At 41.7% G+C, this 27056-nt stretch overlaps 1 protein-coding gene across 4 annotated transcripts in view; it reads left to right on the forward strand.

Annotated features, from left to right (window-relative positions):
- NFATC1 (nuclear factor of activated T cells 1) overlaps nucleotides 1-24532 on the forward strand; it is a 114612-nt gene extending 90080 nt beyond the window's left edge. For all 4 annotated transcript variants that reach the window (XM_048939060.1, XM_048939062.1, XM_048939065.1 and 1 more), the window contains one exon: nucleotides 21994-24532. In XM_048939060.1, coding sequence (XP_048795017.1) covers nucleotides 21994-22043 — 50 coding nt within the window. In that variant the 3' untranslated portion in view covers nucleotides 22044-24532. The remainder of the gene's footprint in view (nucleotides 1-21993) is intronic.
- Nucleotides 24533-27056: the final 2524 nt, after the last annotated feature.

Here is a 27056-nt window from a genome sequence, read left to right on the forward strand (position 1 = left end):
TGAGCTTTTCCCTCCCTCCTTCTTGGCCTGGAGTAGCAGTTCTGGGAAAAAAACAAATAGCTGTCCTCATGGAAAGTTTTACTTAATCTGGCCCAGTGCCTGCCCCAAGACCCTCCTCACTTCTAATGATGATTGAAAGTGTACATGCTACTGTGATAAAACATGCTGAGTTGTTAACGTTCGGGGCTTGGGTTGTGCGCGATGAGTAAGGGAGGACTGAAGTAATTTGTTAGTGTCAGGTCTCTGTTGGACTTGCACATCTGAATTTGAGGGGTGTTCTGTTACACAAAACCACGCTCCTGGACTAGGGAGGAAGTTTCGCTGCCCCCAGTGAGTTTAAATGAATTGAGTCTCCCTAGAGGCTCGCCAAAAGGAAGTCCCCGGAGGAGCAGGTGATCAGACTAGGTGTCACATCCTGATTCCCTCCAGCCCTGGCTGCGTGGGTGCTCTCAGAGCAGATCTGACTGCCTCTAATTGCAGCACCTGTGCAATCTACCACTGAACTTTTTCTTCTATCACCAGCGCTTAGATACCCAGGGAGGCCCTTGATTCTTGGGCTTTCAAGACAGATCTAGCTTCTTCAGGGAAGTCCTGAGTGCCTCCACCTTCATTCGGTGATTGTAGACACTTAAGGAGGCACAGAAGTTGGGACCAGGAGGGTGGTAAAGTGATGGGAAAGCTGTAGAAATCCGTAGGCTGTGCTTTGCATTGTTTTGATACCCCAGAGGATTTGTAGTGCACAAAGTTCAGCCAGCCTCTGGTTGATGTGCATCTGCATGCACACCTTCACATCAAGCGTTTCATATTGTTTAGTGTACAGATCATGAAGCATTACACTGCCTCTGAATGCCAACTTCACACTTGTAGTCATAGTGCAATTAATTGGGGAAAAAACTGCCCCCGACTTCCATGTCTGTTTCATTCTCCTATTTCAATCGTAATGGCTGTTGGCATTGCTGTTTCAAATGGTAAAGGTTTCGTGGGTTATTTTCTGCAAGTTTTCCTTGGCGATCAGGGGAGAAGAAGTTGCTGTATCTGAGCCTTTGTAACATTTACATCTGCTTTTAAGCCTGGAGGAGCGCCAAGGAAAATATGTGGCTTGCAGAAGCACAAGCTTCTTGAGAAAGCTTTGTTCCAATGCAATTCATTTTAGGAATATGTTGTTTGTTTGAAACATTTCTGCTGAGCTGTGCAGTGTTAGCTGGCCAGGTGTGGCTGTGTGGCTGTGTGATGGCCTCCGTGCTCGCATGTCTTGAATCCCTCCTGGCAAAACACTGCTGGGGAAGTTGCTTTTTAAAATCCCTCTTCTGCGTGGAGAGTGTCATAGAGACCTCTGCTGCAAATAGAAGACTTGGGCTGAAGCAAGTCTCTTACTTAGCCCAGAAAACATATACGTGTCAGAGGAAGTGCTCTCATGAGCAAACTCACTGACTTCACGTACAGTGCTCTTGGCTGAGTGTTAGCAAGCTGTAATGTTGCTAGACTGCAGAGTGGCAGAGGGCCTGCCTCTGCTCCCACTTAAGTCAATAACACTGTTCCCTTTGGGTTTATTGGGAACAGGACCAGGCATATGGCTGGTAGTTAAAACGCATAATAGCTGCATTCATTGCAATCTGGTCGCAGATAGACATGCAGAGAAGGAAATTTTTCTAGGAGATTCAAGTGCAGCATGGTCAGTTGTGTCATCTGCATCTGCTGGACAACTGTGGGCACATAGCTTGACCATCACTGTTAAGAATGGGCTGTTTGATAACCTGGCTCCTGATCTTTTCTCCTCTCTGAGGGGCTAGTGCTGATTGCAACAAAGAGGGAACGTGCTTTCCACATGAGGCTTATCACTGGACTGGGAGGAAGCTTATGAAAAAAAACAGACCCGCAAAACGTTCCCCTCCTCCTCCTCTGTAACTGAAAAGGCCTGTGAAGTCTAAATGTTGAAAATATTCAGAAACTATTGGTAAGTAAGAAATAAGGAAACTATGGACTTATTCCTTGTTAACCAGTTTGGTTGGGTTTGTCTGCAAACCAGAAAGCTGGCCCAGCCCTGTTCTGCTGGCTTGGCTTGGTCGCTTGGCCTTCTACATTTTCCATACTTTCAAGTTTGCTGCAAGACAAGTATCAGGAAGTGAGATGGTCCTGAAAGTACATAAAAAATCCTCGACTGTATTGGCCCTAAGCACATGAATATGTGCATGTGAATGATCTTGGGAAGCAATTATACAGACCGTTAAAGTCCACATTTAGTGGACTAAATTCTTTCATCTTTATGTAGTTATGACTTGTGTTTCCAAGCATCATGTTTGTAGAAGAACATTCCTCTCATCTTCCTTTGCCCAAATGTTATTTTCTTCTACTTAGTTTTAGCCTTCTGCATTCATGTGGGAATTTACTCTTCATGTCTTTGCTGTCCAGATTTTTCTTGATGTTAGCTCTCTGCAGGAGCTAAGGCTAAAGATTTATTCCATTTCATACCTGCTGTGATATCTTTGTGGTTCCAGAATAGATATTGCAATAGATATAACTAACTAATTTTGATATCCTGGGAGCAGCAGTCAGCTCTTTTTCTAGTGCTTCAGGGAAAATATGTATTACATTGCCATCTTGTGAATAAACTCTTGTGCAGACTACTTAAGAAGTAGAAAAAAAGCCTTTTGGGGTCATGAGTGAAGCCTCCAAAAATGCGAAAATGCAAAATATTTAAACGTTCATTTCTATCCTGTGTATGCAAATCTGTAAACAAACATATGTATGCACATGTGCATATGTGTGTGCATATATACAACAGGCTTCTCTGAAAGTAATGCCTGCTATTTTCTTAGGTTGACCCACAGTGTAGGAGAGGTAGGAGATGTCGAACCTTCCTGCCAGTATTTCATTACAGTTTGTTGCTGTGTGACAAACAACAGCAGAGGGGCAGTCTGACAAAATGGCGTCTGACATGGAAGTGTGTATGAAGCAAATATATGTCACTGAATTCCTCCATCTGGAAAAAATAGCCCCCATGGACACTCATCAACGCCCTCTGAATGTTTATGGAGACCAAACAGAAGACATGAGCACCATCTCGGGGGTGGTGCATTTCAGCAGTGGTGACAGCTACAGTGGGTCACCTCTGCAGGTGCAGGTTTTTGACAAGTGCAGCATGCAGGCTCTGGTGAAAATGTGTAGCTAATGGTGGTGACTGTGTTGAAAAAGTGTGTTATAGGTGAGAGTTTGCTCTATCTGATAGTGTTATTGTGCTTCCTATATCTGTTGTAATTTCCATGGAAATAAATAGGAGAAATTACTTTTGGAGCAACCTATGTGCGTTATGTAGTGAGATATAAGACATAGTACACTAATTCTTTTGCCTACTTTAAGGTGTATTGGCTGAGAGTCCATAAGAGTTGGCGAGGTCAATGGAACTCAACTACAACTAGGGTTAAGGCCCTTCACCTACTGTCCAAATCCATGTGTAGCTAAAGTGTTTCCTCTTCTTCAATGTGTAGCCATCCACTTTTAACTCAGAAGCACAGAAATAGCCATAAACACACCTTGCTTCTGTTCTGTGAGCCACTAATATTTTAAACTATAAGGAAAGTCAGAAGGATCGTGAGGCCCCACTTTCACGGTCTGTATTCATACTGAAAATCAAGATCAAGCGAGCTTTTGCCCTTCTGATCCACGTTGGCTCATGCAGGTGTCTCTCAAGTAAGACTTCTTAGAAACATGAGGTCAAGAGGAGAAGCCCATTCTATGGGACTTCCATTGTGCTCAGTTTCTGAACCAAGTTGCCTTTTGCAGCTCTGAAATCTGCCTCCATGCTGTTGCAAGCTTCTGAGCTGTAGTTGTCATTATTGAGGAATGATTTTCAGGCATTTAAGTGTTTGTTATTCAGCTACTCTTTTTGTAAACTGCAGCAACAGATCAAGATGAGCTCCTGTCTCTTAGTTGGCTTTTTTCCAGTCCTAGCTGTGTTCCACCACATTCCAGGCTGCACTTGGACTCAGCTAGTTGCTTGAGGGCTTTCACCTCAATGCATCTGCATAAGCCTAAACAACTTGTCCAGGCAGCTTCCCCTTACAGAGGTATGTCTTTGGATTCGTGGTATTCAGAGTCTCAAATGTGGTAAACTAAAGTACTAATGATGAACCAGCTGTGATGATGTTGAGGAATAAGGTTTTGGAAGGACACGGTCGTGTGAAAGCATCTTTTGCAACAGAGGCAACGTATATACATTTACGTGGGGAACACACACAAAAAAGGGAAGCTTTCTCATGATGCTGTGAAATGGTTAGCACATATTTGAAAGTTTCAGACGTAAAGTCTGTCTGCGAAAATACTTGGTGACATAACTAGAACAAAAGAAGGCTTGAGAAAAAGAGAAATGAGAGGAAAGTTGAATACAGCATGCTCATTCAAGGGAAAAAAAAAAAGAGAAAAGATGGATTTTGGAAGAAGAGGAGAAATGGTGAGTGTGGGTGTGAGAGAAGTTTGTCTAAAACTGAAATAGTAGAAATGAGTAGTAATAGCCCAGGATTTGTGTGCCATATGGAAGTATATTTAAAGAATGCTCCATTTTGCCCCAAAATAATTTACCAGTAGAGAAAAATGAAAGATGATGAAATAAGCATTAACCTTAAGCAGGTTAAATGAGACCTAAAAAAACGTTCATGAAGCAGCAGTGTGATGTCGATACTGATCTGCAGTGAGGTTATTGCACTGCACAGGGGCAGCTCCACTGGGGCATTTCCATGGGAGTTCTCTCTGCGCTTTCCTGTCAGGGAGACAGCTTCAGAATTACCACTGAATGGAGAGGGCTCCTGCAGGAAGCCCACAGATCCTCAAAAACATGTTAAAAAACGAGGGGATGGTGAGTACTCTGACTAAATACAGTCACACCACCTGAACTTAGTGAGAATCTTTTATATTAAGACTTCTTTACAATATAACAGGGCGTTCTTGAAAAAATCAGAAAAAAATTAGAGAGAATTTTTTATTGTCTCTTCCCCAATAGAAATTATGTAGAGAAAATAACATTGCTAGAAGGAGTAGAAGTGATTGGCCTTTGACAAGGCAGGGAAGGATTTTTAGAAGTTCATTTTCAAGGTTATATGATTGAAGAATAAAACAGGAAATCCCCTTACTTTGGAACTTCAGAAAGATGGCATTAAAATTACAGTCAGGATGTGATCCAAATGCCATGAAAAAATTTTCCATCAACTTTGATGGATGTTCTAAAACAGGATGTGTTAAATCACGGGAAATAATAGCAAAGTTGCAAGTAAATTAACAGGAGATTCAAAACACGTTATGAATTACTGCATTAAAGAATCAATTAGAGTCAACTACTTAAATAAAGACAAAGTGGTAGCAAAAAATAAAAAGTAAAAGTTTGGATCTAGAAAAAAAATGATACATCTGCTGAATTTTCCAGAGCTATATTTAATATTAACTTGGGAAAAACACCTGGACTGAATGGCATCTCATCAAAAAATTGTGTTTCCAGACCAAAATCACTCGTATACTTAAAAAAAAGTAATAATAATAATAATCTACTCAACTAAAAGAGAAAATTCCTCTCCCACCTCATCCCTACCATTGGGTTGCACTGTGGGGAGCATCGCCATTTTAAAGCAGAGCAGTAACCAACAGTTGATCTGGAAGTTTTCTGTCTATTATTAAGGTCTGGTGTCTGAGGTCCCATCCTGCTGGCTGCTGCAAAATGCACCTTCTGTCCTCGTCAGCCAGTTTACTGCAGCAGGGCCTGCCCATGTAAAACAGACCAGGTAGCAGGACAGATTTTATTACTATAGAGCACTCAACACAAAATAGAGTATGACAAGTAAATGGACTTTTGATAGAGCTGCAGGATTCCCCTTTAAGAAAGCTTCAAATGGATGGACCATTTGTTTGGCTGTTAAATGAACATTCAGAAGAAAAGAAAAAAAAAGTCTGCTTTTGAAATTTGAAACAGAAACGTACTTTCTTGTATTTTAGTCAGGAAAGTGGTAGAGACAAGACTGTCTTTATCTAATCCTGGGAGCTGTGACCTCAACTTCTAGTCAGCTAGGAGGTGGACATCACCAGCTGGACACGTTTCAGTGGCAAAATCTATGGTTTCCCTGATAAAGAAATCCAAATTTCTGCAACAATCAATGTGATTTTTGTGCTGTCAGCTAAGAGCTCGTTTCAGGGAGCAGCTGACAGATCAACACGACTTCAAATGAGGCTGTATCATGCTTTCTGTTGTGCATTGTCCCCTGAACAGTGTTGGTCACTGCCTTCCTGTGCCTCTTTTCTGAATTGTCAGTGTCCAGAAAGTTATTCAAAGACATTAAATTTTGTATGAAAAGCTCTTGCTGAGGAGAAGCACCTCAAGAAGTAAAAAACCCCACACCTTAAATGACTGCAAGAATTCTTCCAATTGTCTAAGTATGAATAGTTCTCAGAAAATGGAAAAGATATCCGCATGGCACATTGCTCCTGAAAGTGAAACTCTTAGCATGGGAAAGTTATTCTTGATAGAGACAACTACAGTAAATCAGCATTTATTCATTGAGATGCAGTGCATCTGCACTGATTTCCACCTTTCATAACTAATACTTATTTAAGAAGGAATGTTCTAGCTGCAGAGATGGTTCTAGCTACCTGCACACTTGAGATTACTTCACTTCTAAGTGCAAGCAGACTTTTCTGTCTAGCTTTTTTCTTTCCATTACAGGCTTGTATTTGTTTCTCATATGCCACTGGAAATCACTAAAGGAAATTAATTTGTATGAATGGATGTCATATATTTCATGGTATACCAATAACGAATTCCTGGTTTGTAGAATAAGAAAAGGTAGGGCTTTTCCAAAAGATTTTAATATTTGGCTATGATCAGTTGCATAAAATGAACCATTCTTTCCTATGTGTCTGAAGTCCAAGTTGCATTACTTGAAGCTATGTGTTGTTCTTTCCAGTCTCATGTCAGTAAATAATTGTAGTGCTGCTCTTGAGTCTGTCTCTGACCTTCTCTGTGGTTGCCCTTTCTTGAACAAAAGCTGAAAATCATGATTGATTCATCTCTTTTTGTGACCTAGTCTAATCTAATTTGTCAATCCTCTTCCCAAATTCCTTAACAACTTTGCCATTAATGTACTCATATATATAGATATATAATGTCATGTCTGCTACATATATGTATATTTTTAAAACAGAATTGAGCAGAACCTCATCATTTCTAACTTCTTGTACTTCGTTTGAAATGCAAATTCACTTTCTTGCATTGTTGACTGTGTTTCTTTGGAAGAAAAATGTTTGTAATAGATTTAGGCTTTATGAGTTCAGGCTAGAAAGAGTTGTCTGCTCAGTCTAAACTTGGCCTCTTTGTGTAATTCTAATTGTTACTAACAAAACATGAGTCAGAGATTGTGTTTTAAGGAGCCTCTTGTAGGGAAGGGGAGAACTACCTAGCAGAACATTATTTTAACAAAAACTGGTAGTTGAACTATGCACTCAAGCAAGTGGAAGAAAGACTTTTAGGCCTAGGGACATGATTTAGAACCTGCAGGGCTCTATGATTGCACCAGCGTGCACCAGCATTAAAGCCAACACAGTGAAATAACAACAGAAAAGCTGTCTTCTTGCAAATCAGAAGTACTTCTTGAGAATCAGAAGTAGGTCTCCTGACATCAGAAATTGCATGTGATTCAAAATTCCTGCACAAGGAAGAGAACTAATCTATTTTCTTTTTTTTTTCATATCAGCATGAGAACAGTTATTTAATGTAGATGGACAGTAGGGGTAGATGATCTTGGAGGTCTTTTCCAACCTTGGTGGTTCTACCATTCTGTGATTTAAGTGACGGTTAAGGGATAATCAGCAAAATGGCACATTTGCATTGCAGTGTGTGATTCTTTCTTGCCAGGCCTTCAGACCTGTACCCTGCATTTCTGTAGACCTACTTCACATGTCTGCCTGTGTTTAGTAAGGGTTTGATGCAAAGACGATTAAGTCAGTAGAAATTCTTCTGTGCTTTTCGGATCAAACTCCTATTTTCAGACAAGATAACCTATCATTGAATGCTCTTTAAAAAGTCCTATGTAGAAAGAAAAAAAAACAACACAAAAAACCACCAACATATACATGAAAAATTCTAACACTGGGTCAAAATGTAAGGGCCCCGAAGTTGTTGCAGACACAAATTATAGTTCACAGAGCAACTATAAAAGATTTTATTACATTAAAATGTAAAGGCTAACAGTGATACAACAATATGAAATGCTGTTTGTATCATGTATGTAATGTGGCTGACCTGCAGAGGTTTCAGAAACCCTCACTGGGCTCTTCTTGGTTATTTGGGTGTGCTAATATTTAAAGCAATGTTTGTGTTGGTTACATGGCCTAAGCTGAAGGGATCTCAGAGAGAGCTGTGCTCTCATGCTAAGCAGGGTGTAATAGAGGGTATATTTGGGATGAATGCACCACACCTGTTTCTGTCCCCCTTTATACCAGTAGGAAAGAGACATTTCTCTCCTGGAGTAAGCAGTTACTAAGCAATCGTTTCACAGCAATGTCTGGCAGATGGTCTCAAAGTTCTGCCCAGGCTTTGGCTGTGTGGCTGAGGCCAGGCGTCCTCTTTAGCTCCGTGCATTGTAGAACAGGTCAATTTGTGCCACGATGGAGGTCTCCTGATTTGCTGCACTTGTTCATGCTGCAGTCCGTCATGAAGCAATGACAGCGCTGCACCATGCATTCTCTGTGGAAAACTGGATAATTTCAACAGTTTTCCGTTTTCTGTAATGTTTGTCTCTGACGTGGGGGCTTTCTTTATGTGTGCAAGGCTTTCTATAGCAGCTATCCATAGATAGCCATGACAAAGAGAAAGCATGAAAGCTTCTAGCACAGGACATTCATCCTGGCTTATCTGGCCCTCGGAGACATTAGCTAATCGAGGCCCGATACTCCATACAATAGGACAAGTGGTGTAAAGCTACCTCTGTTATCCCGGTAAACATGGAGACTTATCATTCCCATGACCATTTTACAGGGATTGTTTTGTTCTGACAGCAACATCCACAGCCTACAGCACTATCGACTCTTAACAACGAATCTGATGCTGGCTGTGCATGTTATCAGCTCCCTAATAACTGTCTCTCTCTCTTTTTTTTTCTTTCTTTTTTTTTTTCTTTCCCACCCCATTTGTGAGAATTTGTCCCCTGGAGCACTTCTCTATCAGGCCCATGCAGCTGCTGTTATTTTAGATATGGCAGGAAGTAGGTACCGGAAAACAGCAAGAGCTCACAGCACTCAGAAAAATCTAGAAATTCCTCTGATTTACCCAAGGCTCTGGCTCCAATCAAAGCCAGTTACAGAAATAAATAAATAAACAAGCGGGGAGTGCAGGAGGAAGGCCTGAGCAACCAGCCGTGCCTGGGCTACGTGTGCCAGCCATCAGCCATCACCTTCTGTGAGGTGCTGGGGAGGGACAAGTCCCTCGAGCAGCCCAGCAGGCACACAGCCTGCACAGGGGTGCAGCTGATACATGGGCAGCACCTGCCTTCACTGCTGGAGAAGCCTCTTGCTCTCAAGGAGCTGCATCCTTGTTGCTCGGCCACCCCTGTGTTCCCCTGCTTGTGGTTTCCCCTTTGTCTGCTGTGCTCCCATAAATGCTTTTAGCAGTGCTTAGGAAGGAGCACCAGCCAAAGGGACTGATGAAAAGTCACTGGAGCAAGAAAAACTTACGTCACCTACTATTATTATTGTTACAGCTACTATTATTATTATAATTGTAAAGCTCAGATAGGATAATTCTTAACTGCTAGGCAAAGACGGCTCCTAGGCTAGCCACTTTCAGTACCTTCACTTTTCCATCAGGCTAACGTTGGAAATGCCTTCCAAATCATAAAAAAGAAGAAGAAATGATAAAGAAAAAACACCTCCCAAGCTTTCAGTTCAGAAGGGGGCTTAAAAAAACGACCACCAGTACCACCACCACCCCACCCACAGTGACACACACAGATACAACGCTACCTTCACGACTGGTTTTAATAAAGAAAGCTTCTCTGACACAGCAGATAAGGAGGAAGATTTCTGCCCACAGACATCTCACACCATTAGCAATCTAGTTAACATCTGTAAATGTTTTAGGGGAAGAAATTACACTTTGAGACATTTCTTTTTTAATTACAGTCTCCAGATGAAATTTGTTAGAGCAGGGAAATGTATCCCATAGCGACTGATGTCAATAGCAAGCAGTCCCTAAAGCCAGCCAGGATTGGGAAAGCCATGCTGTTTGCTGCTCTTGGCACTGCTCCCTGCTTTCACAATGTCAAACTTAGAACTGCCTTTATATGCACTTTCCTTTTTTTTTTTTTTTCCACAGTAGCTGTTGCCAGCAAGCCGTAAACTACTGTATATCACTCAGATTTAAGAACCTAAACTTTAAAACAAATTAAACTCTTGTTGACATTGTAATAAAAATCAGAATAGAATTGAACAGCTCAGTAAAACTGCACTTCTATTATTTTATGGATTTAAGATTGTTTTCTAGGATTCCCAGACTCCCAATACAGCAAAGTTATTTCCTCTTGGCAGATGGCTGGAAAGAAAAAATCATTGAATGGATGAAATTATGTGGCAGACACTAGGCTGAAGCCTAAAGGGAGGAAATGGTGTCTCCCCAGTACCTGTAAATATTTGCTCTGTGTCTTGACCAGAGAAGCCTTTCATCCATGCTTTGGGGGAAAAAAAGAAAAAAAAAAAGTATTTATTTTGTGAGTTTTTAAGAAAACAGAATTTTTGTCTGTCAAACTCCAGCTTCTAACCAGAAGTTTATGTGGCAAACACAGCTCTGACCCACCCTTCAGAAGCTCATCCAAATGCAGGTATGTGCATGCAGCCTCGGAGTGCTCCCCGACACCAGCCTCCAGTTATCTTTTATCTCCCTACTTAGCAGTTAATGTTAGGTATTCTTTCTATAGTTTTTTTTTTTTGTTTTTTTTTGTTTTTTTCCTATTCTGTAAAATGGAAACAGAGGTTTCCATCCGATTGAATGCCAGGTTTCCATTCTTTATAATGTTTCCTCTCAAAACAGTTTGGAATGAAAGTATTTCAGAAATGTGTGTGGATGGAAGCTACTGGAGATAATCATTTGTTTCATGTAACTGTTTTACAAAAGGTGTGGTGCGTTGGAAAGGCTGCTGTGCAGAATGAACAGCAATCAGCTTGCACAGCCTTTCATCCAAACCTTTGTTGCAGTTAACTGTTTTCCTTTGGTTACATCAGTCAGGTGCCCTTTACTGTGTGAGGCCACCAGCCTAAGCCCGGAGACTGAAGGGTGTCCTTGCAGGGTCCTGTCACAACATTGTGTCTGAATGCTTAGCCAAATATTACACATCTGCAGGCCCACAGCTGAGTGCCGAGGTCCTCTCTAGTGGTGAGCACTGAGCTCAGCGCAGCTTTTGTGGCACGAATCAAGCTGCAAGGGGGAAGAACTTCTCCTTCCCTGGGAATGCACCTGTGATTCTTAGTGGACTCCTGCAGCTGTGCCTGGTGTTGCCTGTTGACCTTGCTCTGTCGATCCATTCTGAAGAACAATTCTGTAGCTTAACACAGTGTGTGGGAGAGAGGATGAGTAGAAAATATGTTTTGCCATATTTGCAGCTCTGTCACACTGGGACCACGTGTAAACAAGAGTATTCTTCCAGCTGCTCTAATTTAAGCTGCTTGCTATAGGCAGCATTAGTATCCAAGCAGTATGAGAGTTTAGCAGCTGCCTAAATGTGGTGGTTTTCATTGCTGTGCCTCCTGTGCTGGGCAGAACACCTCATAACACCTTGCTGGTGGTTACCCACTGCAGCTCAGGAATGTTTAGTTTTGCTCTTTGGCTCTGCTTGCATCAAAGGACCTCAAGTATAGATCTGTGGAATCAACTGTTGGCTCAAACCCTCCCTGATAAACTAGAAAATTTATGAAGAAAAGGTCTTCTCCTAGTGTAGCTAGTGAGGTGTAAAGCTGACAGACACATCTGGGTCTTAAAAATGTTGTCAGCCCCACGCAGCCTTCATCTCCCATCAGCAGAGTGTGGCTGCTCAGCGAGCCACATCACATCATTGTATCTTCTGAGCACAAAGCCCTGTGAGCTTGGGCTTATAAAACAAAGCTCAGCCATTATAGCAGGCCTGCGTGGGAACATGACCCAGTCTGGGCTCATAACATTTCTCATTGCCCCCAAAGAAGCACACAGGCACATCACAGATCGTAGAGCATCCTAGCATTGTCCCTACATTGGTACCCGCTTGCTAACAGGTAAAAAAAATGATACTGACATTGGTCTTTCATCTTCACATTGATCTTCTCTGTTCCGCGTGCATCTTGAGGTTTGCTGATGAAAAGGGTTAGAAAGGAAAAAGGTCCTGATGACAGTGATGATAATGGGATGAGTCCAGTTCCTGACAAACCCAATACTCTCCTTACTCAGAATCAGACCAGATAGACTATGCTGTATCTTTTAACCTATTGCCAGGACATTTCCACTATTGAGGCTCAATGCTTCTCCCACCATCTGATGTCCATCAGACTTGGAGGCTGATTCAGTGGAAAAAGAACTGACTCCTTTGGTGATTCTCTGCTGTGGAAAGAAAGGGGTGCTCAGCAAGTGCCCGTGCACAACCCCAAGGTGTCATTCTTCCCTCCAGTTCTTATTTCTTTGCTTTATTTGAACATGAGCTGGGGATTCTTTTGCAAACAGTAGTGCAAAGTGACTTGCTTTGGAAGATTCCAAATGATCACAGAGGTCCACAGTATTATTCTATGAAGTCAATTTAGGAGCATATGTGCTAATGCCATTTATTTGATTTAGAACTAATGAAAGTTTCAGTAATGTGCAATTACAAGAAACTTAATGACCCCTTTATATTGAATGCAGCTTTTCTGGCACCTAATATGCTTTGATGAATTGCTCATGTGCAATGCTGGAAAGCTTCTATAAAGATTTATAATTGTATAATCAATATGGAAATTCAGTCTTATTTGGCTTTTTAAAACTCTGAAATGAGATTTTGGATTCTCTTTTGCTCCCCATTGCCCTACTGTACCTCCAGATTTTTTTTCTAAAGCTAATCTGTCATTTCTTCTAAATTTGGAGAAAACCCTTCCTACTGAAACCTAGAAATAAAGATCAATTCTTTTCTTAGCATAACTGCCCTCAGCTGTCTTTGTAGCACTGAGGTAGGAGATTTCTTGATAAGCTCTGTAAACTAGACTGAAAGTATTTTTCCCAGTGCATAACTTAGATGTAAAACGGAAATGCTAGAAATGATAAATCGATCCAGAAATGGTGAGTGAGGTGCCTGAGTACATCAGCAGCCTCATTGTTCCTCTCAAGTCCAGTGGCACAAGCTTCATGTGCAACTCACAGCAGTGTGTTCCAGGCCCAGCACTGAGGGCTGATCCACGCATGTTGGAAGGAGCTTCCCTGGTAGACAACTCCTGCGCCAGGCTCAGGGCTTCACAGCCTTGCTCCTGACCTGCTGCCCCCTCTCCATTTGCCATCTCTGGGACCACCAGGTGGATTCAGCCTTGTTCTTCCAGCCCTGGTATGCTCTGATTGCACGGTCTTGAGTGCTGCCCTCAGCTCAGTTGTCTGCCAGTTGGGTGGTACCATCATGGGATGGGATCAGAAATAGGAGAGGAAAAAGAAAAGGAAGTTTCCTTTTGCTGTGTCTGAAGCTTGACAAATGCTGCCTGAGATGACTGGAGGCTAAGAACAGGCAAATGAAGAATTGCTTTCAATTTCAGTCGATTTTGTATACACTCTTGTCATGCTTCAGGGCGTGATTGGTGAGTTTTGAGCACCAGCATCTGACAGGATTATTTTACTGCTGGGGACTAACCTGGAAAGCAACACTGATCATAACAGTGAGTTGGTATTATTGTGTTTCACACAAGAGGGGCAAATTTCTGTTGTTTCTAGCAAAACAGTGTCTGCTCTTCCTTACTTCTTCCCCTCTCGTATCCACAAAGCTTCCACAATACTGACCTCAGGTTTTGGCTGTCTTAGGTAGTATTTGCATAGTTCTTCTGTCGTGTGGAAATTTTGCATGAAATGTAAAACACGTCTGCTTTGTTTCCCTTACAGATGCTTTTAGGAACGTAAACACATAATTTTGGTTAAAATGCGGTCTGTTGCCCAGCCCTTCCCTCATACATACATGTGTGTGTCAAATGTGGCTTGTACCATAGCAGGGCTAGTCCTGCACCCCTGTGCAGCCCGAACCCCAGCAGCTCCAGTTGAGGATAGCCTCAGTGAGAGCTACTGAAAAATTCCCCGTGGACTCAGATTCTTTGGCTTAAATGCTAAACGGTGAGCACTGCCTTAAAAACAATATAAGGTTTGGAACCCACTGTTCTGAGAATCACTTCCTCTCTGCTGATTCCTGTGTTACATTACCAGCAGCCAGGGATTCAGCCCTGAGTGTATGCAGAGCAGGAGGTGCAGGACATTGGCAGGGTTGCTTATGGGAGGGATGGATAATCCATGCCCAGTGTGCAGTGTGATGAGATTCGTTTAGTCTGAGCCACAATCAAGAGCCACAGTCAGACTGCTGCCACACAGTGCTGTCACCACACTGCAGTGAGGATCCTTACCCCTACAGAATAGTAGCTAAGGGAGATTGGAGGTACTGAGATAAACAAGGCAAAGGACAGAGCAGGTAGGATAATGGCTCCATGTTATTGGCTGTTAAGCACAAAACCCTGCATCCTGTCAAGCCTACATTTGTATGGAGGATCATGTTTTATAAAAAACGTGCTACTTGTTGTCACTCACTTGCTCCACTGTCCCATTCTCAGTCTCCAAAAATAGCATGGCTTGTGGTGATAGTTTATTATGATTAAACAGATAAAAATAAGTTTATGGTTTTAACACATCCAGGACACCTGAGATAATACAAGATCTGACTTCTTATGGAACGTGTGAAGTTATATTTTCCATAGCTTCACAGGACTTGTTTTGTTTCATTTTTAATTCAGTAAGCTTCAACACGATCTATAGGTTTGCATTTCAAACTGGTGTCTTCGGAATTTGTCCTTTCTGAAATTTTCTTTAATTCTTAGCATAATAGTAGATTTGAAAATATTAATTATCTAAGACAACTTGCTTCTTTTCAATGACTTAAGTAATAAGTCTGTATTCTCTGTTGCAACTTTTGTGCATCAGAGAGGTTTATTAGTAGAGGGAAAGTAGGGACCCAGATAAAAACCAGGATTTTACTCATGTGATCTGGATTCTTTAGTGAATTTGAATTCATCTTGAGTGATGCTAATATTTGGCATTTGGTCTGAAATAAAGGGCTTGCAGAAGCACAGAAGCCTGATGAAGCAAGGTGTGTCATCATTTGTGGAAAAATCTGAGAGCAGTAATTGAAGACATCAAAGTGAATGTCATACTATGCTACAGGTAGCATGATGTTAATGTCAAACTCCTAAACTCCCTCCAGAGTTGTGTCACTGTATCACCGTTCATATGCTGCACAGTGACGGCATGTTCAGAGCTGTGCTTAATGGACAGGAAAACAAGGTTTTTTCTCCAGGATGCTTGTGGCCAATGAACCATTGCAGGCAAAGCACTTTGGAGTGTGTTTGCACTGTGAAAAGCAGTACATGAAGATATCACTGGCCTGAGAGCCTCTGTAGTTGTTAGGCTTGACTAACAGTGATAGATTCTGTTGAAAGGCAAAAATTAGACAGTTTTGCTACCTGGACTGCACCTCTTTTCTGAAGATTGTTCAAAAGTGAGACATAGATGTGCAGTTTGATCAGAGCCAGGCCGTGGAGTTCAAACATGGCAGTGCATTGGCTGCTTAGTTCTGCCCACTTGAGCAGTGAAGAGTATTATTCACACAGGCTTTTCACACATGTATCTTGAAAGATGCAGCTGGTATTATTTGTATTTTCCATGACAAGTGCACCAGTCAGAGCAGAGCAGGTCACTTTTTGTTCCTTTTTGGTGGGAGAGCATTACATTATTCTGAACCTTTTGCTTCAGTTCTGCACCATCATGGAGATGGTGGTCACAGGTGGTCACAGGTGGGAAAGAAGTAACAAGGAAAAGTTGGTCTGTCAGTTGTGGAGGTGCCTTGGCTGTTCCCAACGAGAAACTATAATTGGTAGATAGTGATAGGACAAGGGGGAATGGTTTGGATGAGTCCTGTGCAGTACGGGCAGGAGGCAGACATGAGGATGGCCTGCAGCAATGCCAGCAACTTGAAACATTCACACCTGTGCAGTGCTGCATACCCACGGGAGAGGAGTCAACCTGGCTGTGTCTTCACACAGGACTGTATTAAAATTATCAGTCTGTGTCTCCTTTTGCAGCAGACAAAAGAAAACCCCAGGACTCCATTTAGTTTGTTGTATTGCATCCCAGTCATTAATTTATACTTGTGCACTGATGTCACTGAAAAGAAAAAAAAATGCTTCTTGCCCAAAGCAAAGAACTCTGTGCATTTACAGCGTCAGCACCAATTACCCCATACTCATTGTCCAAACCTCTCTGGGATATTGCAGAAGTGGACTGAAGTTAACAAAAAGATGGTCACTGATTTCCAGAGTCTTTGGGGTGTGATGTGTGAGCAGTATGAGGCTTCTGCTGACCACACATCAGAGCCTTAATTAAGAAAGGAGAGAAAAATAATGGGTGAAAGTGGAAGCTCCATAATAGCATCAGAGTTTCTCTTTCAGAAGGCTCTCAAGATTACTTAAAAGGTGCACTTTTTTTGTTTGGTTGGTTTTTGGTTTTGCAAGAAAAGCTTCTGTGAATAGAGAGCACATTTGTATTTCAAACAGTTAACAAAGGACCTGCTTCTTGTTTAAATTTGGCTTTAATCTGCCTGGCAAGATAGGAGCTGCAGGAAGGTCAGACTGGAGCGTAGACCACGACTCAGGACTGTGCAGAGGCCAGTGCTGCCACGCTGTCCTCCAAAGCATGGGCCACTCACTGTGCCATGGCCCACTCACTGGTGTTTGCCTAGTAGATCCATTTCCATGTAAGAATATTGGTAACTTCACAGTGCAGAAGCTCACGAGTACAGCCATGGGCATTATCATCATTAGCAATGTGGGCAGAGATAGGATATGTTTTCAGAGTGCCAACATTCCCTCCCAAAACTGGAGGTTCATTTCTTTATAATTGTGGTATCAATCCTGTCTCTCAGCTCACCTTTCATTTTTTTTTCAGACTCCTGGGAACATTTACCTTTAGGAGCATTAAATGACACATGGCTAAGTCTTCCAGACTCTCATCTTTGTGTACCCCCAAAGAGCTCACCAGTTGTAGCTTCTCTCCACTTCTTGCCCCTCTGACCTTGTAACTTCTTTGCTTTCAGTGGGATCAATATCTGAGACAGAAGGCAGAACTGGGTCTCAAAGGAGCAGTTACTAAAACACAAAGCCATAATGCTACCTATAGGCAAATTAGTCATAAGATAGAAGGAGAGCAGAAGTCGCTAGAAATTTGCAGTTTCTCTAGTTGATAGAATCCAAGTTTAGATATATCTGGTCGTCCTGTTTAGTGCAGAAACCCAAACTGTTGCACCAGTAAGGCACTGATTTTGCTAACTAGTGAAGCAAAAGTTTCCATTGCAAGGGCATTCTAAAGAGAAATTAAACACAAGAGAAAAAAATCCTCGCTATTAAATTAAAATGTGGTGTAACAGCTCACCACATCCTGCTACTGTGGCATCTGCTGTTTAGAAAAGGAAAGGTTCCGCTTTCAGACGGCTTGACAGGTAGAGAGGTCACATGTTACCTGCATTTCTCAGCACTATTACTTCTTGAGTTCGTATCAGTGGAAAAGCTGAACATGATGATGGAAAATACCAGTCGAGGGAAGGCACTGTGGGGAACTGTAGGTTGTAGTGACAAAAGCAACAATACCCATTCTCTCCCCCGAGAATAACACTGAGGATTATGAATACTCAGTTTGTGTTTGAAAAATGAGTGTAAAACCTTTGCTACCTTTTTTTTTTTGAAAAATGTTACGCTTGTTGAAAAACACAACTACTCTTGGAATGGTACTACAGATATGAATGTATCCAAGCAGCTGCTGAATCAAAGACTGGCACTTGTTTTAGAAAAGAAACTCAAACCCAGGCCAAAACGTTGCTTGCACTGAATGCTGCTGTTCTGTGTCTTACACACAATCCTGTTGTAGTAACAGGTCTGTAAGCCAAAACTAGATCATTCAAAGCAGCAGACTCCCTTTCATTTTTTTAATAAATATTTTGCTGGTAATGCGGGAGCACAGAGAAAAATATAAATTGTTTTCTCTGCACCAACAGCATACTTTACCTTTCTTAGTTCCTGGTCCCACAGGACCAAGCAGAGCCCTGAGGATACTATGGGAAGGGAAGTGATGGATGGCAAAGGCACTGCCTAACACGAAGTGACCATCTTGTTCAGATGGCATATGAATGATACTATCAAGAAGCAAATTTAAAACAAGAGGAAGTACTTTTTCCATCAACACATCCTTCAGCAGGAACCCACTGAACCCATTGCTGCAGGAAACCATGAAGGCCAGGACAGCTTTGGAAGACTATTAGAGGATTTCATGGAAGAAAGTCCATGTAGGTTCCCAAGAAACAAGGACCAAGAGCTCCTCTTGCTCCTGAAGCCCTCCAGCAGTCAGGAGGCATAAGGGTGTTAAAGAAAGAATCACTGGAGACATGCCTGGTTCCTGTGCTCTTTCTTGCAGAATAATGGACTTCTGGCAGTTGTCAAATACAGACCAGATGGACATACAGGATGTTTCAAAAAATCAGTCTTTCAATAACAGAATTTCCAAATAAAATATTTTCCTGAACATCCAGCAGGGTTAATAAAATTTGGACTATAAAGGAAGCAAATTTTCCAGAAATTCAAAATTAAAAAATGTTGAAGACACTTCTATGTCTGAACGGAAACCATTTGAGGAATGCAATCCAAATTTGCATGTTATTTTGACTAAACTGCATTTTCAGCCCATCTTCTGTCCGTCAGACCTGGAGTGAGAGTGGAGCATCTTCATGTGAATGCTGGAGGAGACAGGTTTCGTGTCTCAAGCTGAGCCCAGCGAGCTTCACCCAGTGCACAGCCCACGCGTGCCTGCTGCCTGTTCTGTAGGCTCCTCATCTCTGGAGGCATTTCCTTCTAGTTCAGGTGCCTTGGTGGGCAGCTTGGGGAAGCCCGCTCTAGGCACACTTCCCCTTTCAGCTCTTGTGTTCAGCCCTCTCTGTGAGCAGTCTGCCTCTATGCTATCAGCTGCTTTGCTGAGTTACCTGTTCCCCCACTTGGGGCTTGCACCTTGTCTATCTCTGTGACTTTGTTTCCATTTCACTATCGGGAATTTTTGCCTCTTAAGCGCAATGGTGGGTAAAGGGGAAGAAACAGCAGTGACCTGTTGACCTGTTGACAGCCCTGCTGTCTGTGAGCCAACGTGGATGAAGCTGATGTTGAGCATACTCATAGCTAATTTGACTCTGTGAGATTTGGTGGCAATGGCTACACTTCAGTTCAACACTGTCATTTTTTAGTGACTGATGTTGAAAAGTTGTCAGATGTTGTTATGTGAAGAATACCAAACTTGACTTACTCACCAAGATAGCAAAAATTTACCTGTTAGGAAGTATATAATAAAAATGCACGATAAAGCCAAAGATCCAGTCTGTATCCTGTTGAGGTCAATGACCAAATTACGAGTTGGTGACAGCTTTATCTGGTTGCTGAGAGCTGAAGAGAGCATGAGCAACGAACCAAAGCAGGTGGGCTCCCAAATGAAAAGTCATGTCACCTCTAGAGTAAGTCATGTCTACAGGGCTTGAGTGACAGATGATTCATCGGAGGGCTGGAAAGGCTGCCTCTAAGGGCCTAAGCTGGTTTTGGTGATGGACTTCTAGCTCTTAGGTGTTTGTGTCACCAAGTTGCTTCCAAAATACTTTTTCTAAACACTTTAATGGGGAGAATCTTGTGCTGTTGGGCTGGGGGGTATTATATGTGAGAATTTTATTGAACAAATATAGAGCACCTCAGCTTATGTCCAAGCATTTAGCCTGAGATTTGAGATACCTGAATGCAAACACTCTGGTGGTGATCACCTCTGTTTCTCCACCTCCCTGTCCTCACAGTTGTGATGCTTACTTTCACACTGTATAGAAACATTGTGAAGATTTGCTATCTAACATCTGATAATTGCCCTGAATAGTGTTCTAATTTTATTTCGTGGAAACAAAATCAGAAACTTGGTGCAAAGTTAGGAAAAAATGTAATATTGACTGACCCATATGAGGATTTGTTTTCATCATTGCACTCGGCACAAAGATATCACTGTGAGTTTTGCTCTGTACCCAGTGCTAGTTTGAGAACTTTATCAAAGAATCTATCTTTGCAAAAGCATCATGGAAGAATTGTCCCACAGAAAATGTGCACTGTTTGCATTCAAGGTAGAGATTCAGTTCAGGAAGTTGTCCAGCGCCTTGCAGCACATAAATGGAGTAGCATTTCTTGCTGTGTTCAGATGGCAGGGCAGTCTTTGTCACAGAAAATGGCTGGTTGCTTAAATTTGCTTCCCCTGTTCAGCAATACTAAAGATAAACTGCAACACTCTCCTGAGCTGCTTTGCCTTCACATCTCATTTCCATGCTGCTTAGTCTGCTGCCATAAATATGTAGTTAGTTACAAATGCAACTGATATTTCTTTCTTAAGTATGGCAGTGGCAGAAGTGGTTGCATTGGCCAGGACCTGTGACATTAATCCTGATTGATTCATGTGCTGAAATTACAAAACAGGCAATAGGTCTAAAGAAAAAAAAAAAAAAGCATATGCATATAAAAAATAAAAGCCAACCATCCGTTTCAGGAAGTTGGTTTTAGGCGGGTTTGGTCTTTTCCAGTAAACACATGGAGTTATCTGGATGGCTGTGAACAGCAGCCCACAGGCAAAGGGAAACTTGGGCTTTTCCGTGGCACTTCCATGACGTGAGCATGTGTTTCCCACTCCCAGCATCTCTCACTCAGAAGCGGTGATAGCATAGCTGATGGCATTTGGTCTATCTTCATGTAAATCAGGTGGTGGCAGTCGCTGCAGGGAGGTGGGGTGGAAATGAAAGGGATGTTGTGTAGTCCACTGTAGACGACCTTTGCCAGGTTCTGTCATTTCCTGTCCATCTGCCAAAAATCACAAGCTGATAAATGGAAATAATGCGAGTGTGGGAAACTGTATTGCTTGATGACAACAGGGGAGGGAGAAAAGAATGAAAGAAGGCTCGTGAATAAAGAAAACATCACTTTATCAGAGATGCAGTTTGACTGTCTGATGCTGTGATAGTGGACCTTGTTTAATCTCTTCTCTAACTCTTGCCAAGGGCTTTACTGTGCTCGCTCCTGCTACCTGTCTGTGCAGATGGGAGCAAGGACTGTATGTCCATGTGCGCTGGGCACTATGGAAGGAGCATTTACACATGTTATCAGCTATGGGGAATGGGGCAGCATGAGTTTCTTTTCTCTCTTTTTTTAATGCTGGCCTACAGTAAAAAAAAAAAGAAATCAGCACGTGAAATCGTATCCTACCTAAGCATTGCTGCTCAAATGCCCAGTTCAGCTGGCAGCTTTGTACCATTAGCACATACAATGACTAAGTTCCAAAGGGCTCTTATGATTCTGTGATTTCCTGTGGTTCTCTTTATTTTTTCAGAGCCAATTCTAGAGGAAATGTAAGTGATTGAAAATGTTAAATATGTTTGATGCAATCGAGGGTCTAGGATGCTGCTGTTCTTGTGATGTCTGGTGTTACTGAATATTTAGCATGTCAATAACCGTGGTTAATCTTGCTGTTTTGCACTGTGATCAGCCTTTACTAGCTATCTCGTGATGTTTTGCTTAATGTTCAGAACTGCACTGAAACTATCAAATGGATGCAGGTTTGCAGGGCAGTTCTGCTCCTGCAGCATCGTGATGCTAATTGAGTCATTTTTTTCCTGTGTTCTTTCTTTGCAGTAAATGAAATTATAAGGAATGACCTTTCCAGCACCAATGTCCATTCATAGCTTTCCATACGGGCCTACTATGAAATCCACACACTTTTGACTTAGCTGGCATGTCAGCTCGAGTGCAGAGACTCGGAAAATACTGAAGATGTTAACCTGGTAGCACTCTGATCTTCCACGTTACTGAATGTCAGGAACTGAAGATTTACCTCTTGCTTGCAAAGAAGTAGTTCCTCAACTTCAACTGATGAAATAGCTTTAAAGAAAATCATCTCAAAAGAAAAAGGAGGGAGTATACTCCAAGACTGCTGGTTTCACGGGACAAAACTAGAAAACTCAGCAAACCCTTGAGTGCTTCTTCCCAGTGCTGATCTTTTCAGCATGGCTCCACTGGAATAGAGCCCTGGAAGTGCCTTATTTTACCAGGTTGTGGCATCGGGGCATTTGAAATAAGCTTTGAATTTACTACCATTAAAAGTGTTGGTAGGTGTAGAGATGTAGAGCTTGCATTCTGGAGAGTGACATTGTAAAGACGCTTAGGACTGTGCAGCAAAGTAGGGAGCGAAATCCCTGTCCAGCAAGATGTGGTTATGAATTCCAGAATTTCTTTGCCTTTTCTTTGTTGTAATGTATATCTTATTGCCTTATTCTCAGTGCATTTCAAATTCTCTTCATTTGTCATCATCTCAGCTTTCTTTAGCATATTGTCTTTATGTGCTAATGAATCATAGGATTGTTAGTAGTAGCATGTTAAGGTTTTAATTTTAATCTGGCTTCAGTCGTAGCACAAGTTGAATAGCACAAAATAAAAAAGGTTGATGGACAAAAAATTGAAATCTATCTATTACATGATAGATGAATGTGTATGCATGTACATACATACTGGTATATATGCATATATTTATATATGACAGATAATATAGATGATTGCCTGGTCAGGGCACTGAGTTTAGCAATAATTTCAATTTCTGATAATGCATTTCAGATCCACAACAAATATTTCCGCTCCTTCTTTTGAGGGTTTGTTGAACCTAAAGCAGGTATGCATTTTCTTTCCTCATGCAGTTAAGCAAGCACTTTACATAGGCAAGGAGGATGCATACAAAACACGTGTTATTTACCAAATGGCAAATTATGAGTTAAAGTAACTGTAAATAGCAGTACGGAAGAGTGTAAAATATTTGTTCAGTTATAATGTTATTATTCCGCAGAAGCCTTATAATTCTCTGCTACATGTACGAAAAAGAATACTACCAAAAAACCACAAGGGTTTAATATGCAGCGCTGTATAGTGTGTTTTCAGATTAGCTAATGTTCCTGAAGCTACAGGTAGGCATGTAGTGTAGCCTTCAACATTGTATTTTTTACAATCAGCTGCTTATTATATGAATAGCAACAACCTATTCTTGCGTATAACCAAAAAGTAAAAGTAAATAAAATAGCATGACTTAAATTAAAAATGTTTAACATGAATATTGTGCCTTAGGAATCTGTGCCCCCTTCCGGAACTCGGCCTGAACTACACCTCCGTGCTGAGGTGGCTCATTAACCGTGACACAGTAAAGATGGAACAGGTTTCACAAAAAGGTGAAACCCTATTAAGCATTTTAAAACATTATTCTGCATAATTATGTCTTACTTTCTTTATTAAAAAAAAAAACAAACAACGAAAGCCATATTTGTCATATTTGCACATTACTGTGAAGACATGAGAATATAATATGGCTATATGTACATAATATGCTGTTATTGGTCCTTATAATAGTCTGTTATTGCTCACCTGTTTAATCCCAGTTATTTACCCTGTATTTACCACTGTAGACGTTGCATGAAACATTTCTTATAGACTGCCATACGAAAAGTAAAAAGCTTGACAGACGTCAGCTTGACTTGTAGCTAGAAAATAGATCCAATAAAGCAAAATGTTTTGCTGGAAGCTAGTCTTAGAGTGGTTCATTTTACGTTATCTTGACAAATCTTCCTTTCTCATATAAAATATGCATTTTTACGTTATACACATATATATGAACATATAACTCCATCTCTTCTATGTGAAGCATCCTTCTGCATCCTGCTAATATAGTCCTCTTAGTACGGAAGAAAAGTCTCTTGTCAACAGACTCTTCTTTATTCCCCCCTGCACTTAAAGACATTGCTGCCAAGGAAAGAAATCGATATACGATATAATTATCAGATTTTATTATCTCAGTGTTTCAAAGTTGTCGACAAAGTGTGCATGGAGGAATCTCTGGCTATGCCAAAGCATTTTTTTTTCACGTGCATAAATACCGTGGGTGAGGCTTTTTTGGTACAGGCCAACACACAGACACATCCTCCGTCATGTTTGCATTTCAGCAGTAATTTTAGCAAGGTTTTCAATTGTATGGTTTGGATATGTTGCACCTCCTTCACCCTTATTTTTATTTTCCTCTTTAACCTATATAAAGAAACAAAACAAAACAAAAAAACCTGTTACCTTTAAGCCTGGATAATGGAAGATTATGCATCTCTTGTATATGTATTCATAAAATAAAATGAAAGCAAAAATATTTCCTGTATGAGACTATCTTGTTTTCAAACGTGTGTTATGGTTGTTGCTCTCAATTTATGAAAACACTTTTCACTGACCCCTTTCAAAAACAAAGCAAAACCAGAAAGCCACAACGCTTTGAATATAAGCACAGCCCTTACGGTCATGTTCAAAAAGGCTTTTGCCATGGATAATTCTGACTATTAAACAGAGCGCTCTGGTTGAATTTTAAGTGTTAAAACAAGCTACCTTATGCAGCAAATTACTTGCATCTATGTAGACTGCTTGTACAATAATTTCCTTTGCTCTCCCTTGAACTATTTCTGAAATGTGTGGGTTGCTAAGGGTAGGCTTTGGGTCTGCATTCTTCAATTCAGCACATTCAAGAGACATTTTGGTTAGGCTGGAGGGAGGGCTGCTCACAGAGAGGCAGAGAGGGATGACTTGTTTAGAGGTGCGTGTGACAAGCGTGATGGGTGACACTCCTTGAATTCCCTTCCACACCATGAGAGTAGGCACAGATGTGTATGTAAGTCTTTGATGAACAAGGACCATCCTCTGCCTTGCATTTGTTTTCCTGTATCGGGTGACACGTTGCTCACTATCACACCAGGCTTCAGTGAGTCCACTGCTGAATCCCTCCTCCCTCAAGGAGAGACATATGCTCCAAACCTCTTTGAACCCAGACACAGCCCAACTCCTTAGACATCAGTCAGAATTCTCTGCTTCCCTGTTTGCGGGTTGGAAATACTGATATTACTCCTCATGTGGACAGCATAAGCCTTGTTGTTGATGAGGTTCCTGGAAAAAGGAAAATACTGAAAATGCTGTCACACATTCTTTATATCTTCCAGAGACAGTGGCATCCTTTATACCAGAGCAAAAATGTCTGGTCACATGCTGAATTCATTTGAGCAACATACTTCAGTCATTGTGCTACCTGGCTTCCTGTGAGCTTCCTCTCATTTCAACAAATCTCCTCGTCAAAACACAGCAGGCCCAAGCACTGCTGCATTAACCACATCTTGCCCAGAGGTCTTCAAGCGAAAAGAGCCTATAGCAAACCCCTTGCTGACTCCTTTCATTCATAACCAAAGCATAAGGTGAATCCCACACACCCATCTGGTACTGTTTGACTAAATACCCTTCCTGGAGTCATGCCTCTGACATTTTCTTTACAGCTGAAAATGGTAAATTTCAAGGAGTTAAATTTCTTGGAAAGAACTGCACTGCCTTGAAGCATTGCCTGAGCTCTCCTTCACCATGTGTGTATTTTAATTGCAGTCATCACTGTAAATCTGTGAAATTTGTTTCAGTAAAAATAAAACAAAATCTCTCTCATCAAGCATGTGACTGTGGAGTGTCAAGGTCAACAGCATAAGATCTTAGTATCTATAACTGCTTCTTTTAACAATGGTCTAATTTTATGCCATGATCACTGAATGGACTTTTTATCAAACTGAAGCTAGTCCTATTTTCCCCACTTTTGCACACACTTAGCCATTTTCCTTCTTTAATTTGCCTGCATTGTGTCCTCTTTCTCAGCAAGTTAATATTTTTCTTATTCAATCTTTTGAGCCTCTTTCCAAAAAAATTAGAAGGTTTTGATTTTCTTCAGGTAGCCAAATAATTTGTTCAGTGCAGATCAGTTACAGATTCTCATACTGTTGGCTTTAATTACAAACCATTCTCAGTTCCAAAAACAACTCTTTTTTGGCCAAAGAGAGTGCAAGCTCCCAGAGCTTAAACAATTCAATGGTTGAGCATTTGGGATTTAAGGGGACTGGCGGTATACCTGGCACTTACCACAGCCTGTGGGCACATGGGCTTTTGTCATTTAAACCAGAAAGTTGCTGACTGTAGCTATTCCTACCAGCTTGCAGATACAGGCAACCCACGAGCCATTATTTGCAGATGTGGCAAATTCATTTTCAGTCATTTTAGGATATCCTTTTTTTTTTTTTTAATAATGCAGGGAAAAAGTTTTCAAAAACGCCGTCAGCATCAGTTTCCAGTGCTTCTTCTGAACTGATCTCACACCCACAGCTCCTGTACCCAGCCTCCTTCCAGCACCACTGGCCCAGGGCCTCTGGGCTGGAAATAACGTAAAGTCAGGCTGGGAGCAGTGCCAGAGATAGAGCCATCCAAGCCCTGTTCCAGGGCATTCAGACTGAGCCAACCCAAGGGCTGTCGTTCAGTCTGCCCAGCTGTGAATGTCCTACATGTCTGCCTGGATGCTTTCCTGTGCAACCTACTATAAGGAGGTTGATTTAGCAGAGGGGTTGAACTCGATGATCTCTACAAGTCCCTTCCACCCCCTATGGTTCTGTGATTCTATGACTCTACATATGGTGCTGGGGCAGCTGGCCCATGGTGCCAAAGGCTGAGCGCTGAGTGTGAAACCTCACCCACCAAAGGATGCCCATGGTGGAGTCCTGGAACTCAGCACAGTGTTGGCCTTGTCCAGCCAGGGGACATCCCAATCACACTGGTTTCATGGTACCGAGGGACAGTAGAGTTCTCTGTGCCTCACCAGAAAAGAT

Source organism: Lagopus muta, chromosome 3 (assembly GCF_023343835.1).
Source record: "Lagopus muta isolate bLagMut1 chromosome 3, bLagMut1 primary, whole genome shotgun sequence".
In the NCBI taxonomy this organism is placed as follows: domain Eukaryota; kingdom Metazoa; phylum Chordata; class Aves; order Galliformes; family Phasianidae; genus Lagopus; species Lagopus muta.